Genomic DNA, 6,000 nt, shown 5'->3' with positions numbered 1-6,000 from the left:
AAGCTATGCCGAGTGTTACTTCAAGCTATAAGTTATGCCGAGTGTGACATTGATGACTTGACTGATTGACTAAGAAAAGTGTTAAGAGCATCAGCGGAAGTAACAGGGAAATTTAGTACACCCATTACCAACAGATATTCGGAAAAGACGCTCGAGCTCATGAAAAGAAGAAAGGAAATGGAAATAAAAACAGAGATGAAACAGAACTTGCGGAAGTTAATAAACTTATCAACAAGAGACAGAGAGGAGAAAAAAAAGGAAAGAGAAGCATGGACCGTGTCAAAGAATCCACCAAAAAGGAAAAAGTCGGAAACAGGTCCGAAGTAAAATGACACTAGGAAAGCAATAAATTATATCACTGAAAGACAAAATCGGTAGTCATCAAACGCAAAGATATGAAGCTGAAGAAAGTTGAATTTTACGAAGAACTGTATGCATCAAAGACAATAGTACCAATAGCTTACATTTCAGTTGACACAAGTGAAACACCTGGGGTAACACCAGATGAAATAAACATTTCTTTTACAAATATGAAAAGAGGGAAGGCCCCAGGAGACGATGGAGTCGTAGAAGATTTACTGTTGCATGAAGGAGTAGAAGCATACAACAGGTTCGCCCACTTATTTACTCCGTGTATAAGAAACGGCGAAAATTCCCAAAACATGGTGCAATGCAATAGTTATTTTACTTAAAAAAAAAAAGGTGACTCAAAAGATCTTAGTAACTATCGACCCATTTGCTTATTATCAATTATTTACAAACTCTTCACTTAAGTCCTCATGAACAGAATTACAACTAATTTGGAAGAAAACCATTCTCATGAACAGGAAGGATTCCGAAGCGGTATTCGACTACTGATCAACACACAATGAATCAGCTAACTGAGAAAATTACACACTGTATTAAACCACTGTGCTTAGGTTTTGTTGATTATGAAATGGCTTTCGACTCAGTGGAGCACAGCAATTATACATTAGTTGCGAGAACAAGGAGTATATTTAAACATTGTAAACCTGCTCAAAAACATAGAAAGAAGGAACAGTTTCTCTTAAATTACATAAAGACTCGAAAAAAATTAAGACTGAGAAGGACCTGCGTCAGAGAGATACAATTTCCCCCAATTTATTTACAGCATGCCCAGAAAGCATTTTCAGAAACCCAGACTGGGAAAACAAGGGAGTAAACATAGATGAACAAAAGCTAAACCACTTAAGATTTGCAGATGACACTCTCCTAATCTCAGAAAGAGCAGAAACTTTGCAAAAAATGTTAAATTACCTGAACAAAGAAAGTCCCTAAGTAGGACTAAAGATGAACCGAAGTAAAACTAATGTTTAATCTAAACAAACCAAATAGTGTCACCAGGAGTAAAACTAATGTTTAATCCGAACACTCCAACGAGCGTCATCGGAATAAGGGAAGAAATTCTTGAAGACGCTAAGGAGTACAGATACTTTGGGCAACTACTAAAATTAACAAAAGATCATGATAGCGGGATGAAAAGACACATTACATTTGGATGGAAAGCTTTTGATAGACATAGATACATAATGAAAAGTAGCTTGCCGATATATATGAAACAAAAAGTGTATAATAAATGTTTAATTCCAGCTATGATGTACGGTTGTTAGACCTGGAAACTAAGAAAAAAAAAATCGGTGGAAAATAAACTAAGCCGTTCTCAAAGGGCAATTAAAAGGTCAATCTTGGGAATCTTTATGAGAAAGGAAAATATCACCTTCTGTGAAAGCAGACTAATGTCAAAGACATTATAGAAGTTCTGAAAGAGCAGAAATGGAGGTAGGCAGGTCAGGAAGCAATAATAAGGGATAACTGATCTAGCAAGAGGCTGACTGACTGGACTCCAAGAGATAGCAAACGTAGCAGAAAAAGGCCAGACAGGAGTTGGAGAGGTGATATAGAGAAGTTTGCAGGGAAAACATAGCAGAGATTGGCTTAGTCAAGGCATTCGTGAAGAAGGTTGGGAGAGGCTTTTGTTAAGCAGTGGACTTACATATCTGGTGATGCATTCTATCTGTGAATCATACGAGTGATTTAAACACTTATTTATTTATTACAGCTGTGCCTTCTAACCGGCTATTATACTACGAAATCGTAAAGGAAATGCAGAAGCCACGATCAGTAGCATATTGGTAGAAGTGTCACTAACGAGTATGATGTGGCACTAATGAGACTACGGAGAGGGTAAGCAGTGATTAGAAAAAGTGGAAATCGTTGGGTAAGGATAAGGATGCAGAACGAAGATTTTTTTTTATTTTTTTTGTGGAAATTAATATTTTTCAAAGAAAAATTGTACTGTGAGAAGGTTATGACGATGAGAAGTGTGTGTGCTAATTTTGGTGAATGAACTACGTCATCAGGGAATGCTAACATGCAATGAAAGTGGTCATGCAAAACTGGTAACATCATTTATATTCAAGGTACAGATGCAGTGCATGATCTTACCTCATGAGGCATAGTCAGGTGACAGAGGAAGAGGAATACAGTGGTATGTGTGGCGAGGGCATCTGCAGCTTGGTGTACGGGTGCCACCACACCTGAGTCCCCCAGCAGGTGCAGCAGCAGGTCGCGCCGCACACTAGGGTCTGGAGTCATGGCCGTCCAGTCCGTGTACTCCAGCAGTGCTGCTGCCAGCACCTCATGCAGATGATGATGCCGCGTGTTGCGTACCCAGGTTCTGGCCACACGCTGGAATGTGTGCTCGTCTACACCCTGGTGCACCAGTCGTTCTCCCAGCCATGCCCATGCCTCCCAAGGTGTGAACCCCAGCATGACCTGGACATGCTGGCGGCTGAGGGCAGCGCTGCGCCGTGCAGCAGCCACCACCACACCATCCTCACTGGGTCCCCAGGCAGGCATAAAGGCCGGAGACTCTAGCTTCCAAGCTGCCGCCATGAGGACATCCAGTGGCGCCACTCGCAGGCAGGACACAGTGTCGGGGTTCGTGACTCCAGGCTCTTCTGGCACCGGACACCCTGCTGCCATGGCCAGCCGCAGTGTCATGCTGAGTGGTGCCGTCACACGTGACCATGGGCACCCAGACCACCCTGACACCAACACCACACGCTGGAACAACCCTGCACACAGGATGGAAGAGTGTATCATTTAGTATTCTGTGGCAGTGGACAAGCATGATACTGGTACACTGACTATATTGCCACACGCATGAGGAAAGTACTAAAGGCAACTAAGAAAGAGGTACTGTACCTTTGCCTCTACAGCCCAGCACTGCCCACCTGGAGGTACGATGGGGCTCTCCATGAGGTAGGAGATGCATGCAGCACCAGTGTCCCGTCCAAAGAGCGTCACTTTGGTAGGGTCGCCATTAAACTGCCTGATGTTTTCTGCCACCCAGTTGAGCGCCGCGATCTGGTCCAGGAGGGCGAAGTTGCTTACCACCCCCCCACCGCCACCATATGTGTTCAGAAACCCTGATGCAGAAGATGACAGCGATTATTTCCCAGTGTATTTCCCAGTACCCATCAGCCACTTTCATGTATAACATCTCCATCGCAATAGTTTGTCAGTGATCAAGCAAACCATCAACTACACGAACAGATAATTCATAACTTTTTTCTTTGTCATTTTTTTTACTAAAACCTTCATTTTCCATAAATGCCATCTCTTTTTAAGTTATAATCATCATTCAACCGATATTTTTTCTTCACATATTAATAAACTTTGGCTTCTCTTGTTTTTTATACAAATACTTGTACACCAGATGAACTTGTTTAGCTGAGAGTGTCATGAAAGTGTGTGTGTAATCACAGGTAACATAAGTCCTGTTATGACTACAATAACGCCAGCAATCCATTGTGCCTAATGTCAGATAATTTAATTGATCTGAGAATCACTAGGTGGAATTTGAGAGTTAAATGACAATAATAATCCGTGACCTCATGCCTGTTTGCCGAATGCTTACATTGCAAGGTAGTTCTATTTATTTCAACTAAGATAAGTTCTACAATTCAGTATCATCAGATCAAAGCCGACTGAAACACCAAGGTTTAAGTGTCACGGGGAATGAAGTAATGGAAACTGAATTTTAACTATTAACTACATGAGGCTTCTGCGTGTATATATATATATATATATATATATATATATATATATATATATATATATATATATATATATATATATATATATTGACGGGAGAATGATTATCACGGTGAAAAAGTGAACTGCTCGAAAAAAAAAAAAGTTTCAGTAAGACTCCTCCAATAGCTAGAAGAGAATACTAGATTAATCTCGAGCATGAGAGGCAAAATGGTATTTGTAGTAACACCAAGTCTCTTATGTCTTACTCTTTACTGTCATGTGGCAGCAGCTGGAAGGAAGCATAAAGGACCGCACAGTGGGAAGAGATGTAACGTGTAAAGGCAAAGAAGAAAAATATGAAAAAATCTTCCCCTACATCATTTTTTTCTCTATGTCCTTGCACATTAAACCTTTCATGCTCACGTCTTTTTTCTTGTTTCATTTCAGCTACTGTCAGACGATTATACAAGGGTGGGGGGGGGTGAACTACAGGACCTTCAGTGTGTAAACCTAGACACCAGTTTCCCGTCTCATGATCAAGACAACTCTAGATATCTATTCCAACTAATGTCAGGTGATTTTACTAAGCAAAGAGGGAGCTATTGGACCTGAATGTTAAATTCCACTAGATACTGGCCTTTTAGTCGTAATGTCTGTGCTGTGTCCTTTTTCCTTCAGTGTTTCTTCTCTTTCCATGAATAGTCCCCCCAGTTCCAAATTTAAGGAGTCGGGCAATGTAAGGTGTTCTCCCGCCAAATCATAAAACTCCGGAAAACGGGTACAATGTTCAGCATATATTCTCGCAACCGTAACTTTTTTTTTTTTTAATGGTAGAACGTCCATTTTTTTTTTTTTTTCTGGGAATGCTTTTGGGTGTAGATTATGATTCTTATAATATTTTGTCCGTAGGTATGAAACTTATATTAATTAATATAGTTTTAATTTTGATTTTTTTTGCTGAACTTTCAACCCGTTTTCTGGCAAAATTTGATTACCTAAGCAAAAAAACAACATTGATTAGAACGAAGATAAATACCATTCAACAATATGAATGTGCTATGGCCCCCTAAAAATGTCATATGGGTAGGCCTTAAAAAAAATAAAAATAAAAACTGTTTTCACCAATTCCTGAGCACCCAGGAACACTTTCATCAACATCACCAGCACAAAGGGACATTGTTACCCCAGTAATCAGACACGAATCTCTGCAAACGTCGCAAAAGATGACTGTAAAACAGCGAGAATTCCTTTTAACGTGCAAAGAACAGAGCACAATGGTAGGGACTGATGAATGGCGTGACAAAAACTCCCAGTAAACACTCTGGCAAGTAAGACCAGCCAATCAGTACGTGAGGCTCGCGGCCCGACTACTTTCTCATTGGCTGCAACCAACACATGTACACACAGGCATACACAGCCAAGACGTGCGCGCGGTCAGTCCTGGGTGAATGGCGAGTGGCTAGCATAAGGACGATGTACAGTCCTTTTTTTGAAGGACTTTCAACCATACTTCTAGTGGTGGGAGGTATTCTCACCCAAGGCTACATGATAGAATATGGGTGAAAATAGTGTTTTCCAACATAAACGCATTTTCCAGCATGTGGTTTGTGTACCCTTTCCGTCGTGCGGCCAGCCGTATGTTTTGATCATTGTGGCATGGCTGTGTTAATTTATAGTCAGCTGGATGTGTCTCCTTACAGTATAGATGACATAGCCATGCAGTGAAATCTAGATAATTAACAAATTACTGAACACAGTTTATTCGATATTGCCCAAAATTTTAAGCCTGCCTGCGAATGTGAGTGCTGGTGTTCCATAACAATCTGTTCTCTCCACTATGTTCATAACAACGTCATTTCTTTTGGGCTTTCTTTCATTTCTTACCCCTTCACTACCGCAAATTAATGTCTTTTTTTTTTTTTTTTAATAAGGCAGAAG

General features: G+C 40.6%; 1 protein-coding gene across 1 annotated transcript in view; it reads right to left on the bottom strand.

The window, feature by feature from the left end:
• Positions 1 to 6,000, bottom strand: part of LOC145396151 (cocaine esterase-like) — a 90,584-nt gene that overhangs the window by 63,742 nt on the left and 20,842 nt on the right. Inside the window, exons 3-4 of the mRNA XM_080269593.1 lie at positions 3,258 to 3,452; positions 2,467 to 3,098 (exon numbers count right to left, since the gene is read on the bottom strand). Of these exons, the coding sequence (XP_080125719.1) occupies positions 2,467 to 3,098; positions 3,258 to 3,452 (827 nt within the window). The remainder of the gene's footprint in view (positions 1 to 2,466; positions 3,099 to 3,257; positions 3,453 to 6,000) is intronic.

This window comes from Coenobita brevimanus, chromosome 35, assembly GCF_032717465.1.
Source record: "Coenobita brevimanus isolate Jiangsu-jjx chromosome 35, ASM3271746v2, whole genome shotgun sequence".
NCBI classification, from domain to species: domain Eukaryota; kingdom Metazoa; phylum Arthropoda; class Malacostraca; order Decapoda; family Coenobitidae; genus Coenobita; species Coenobita brevimanus.
This window is presented reverse-complemented; position numbering and strand designations above follow the sequence as displayed.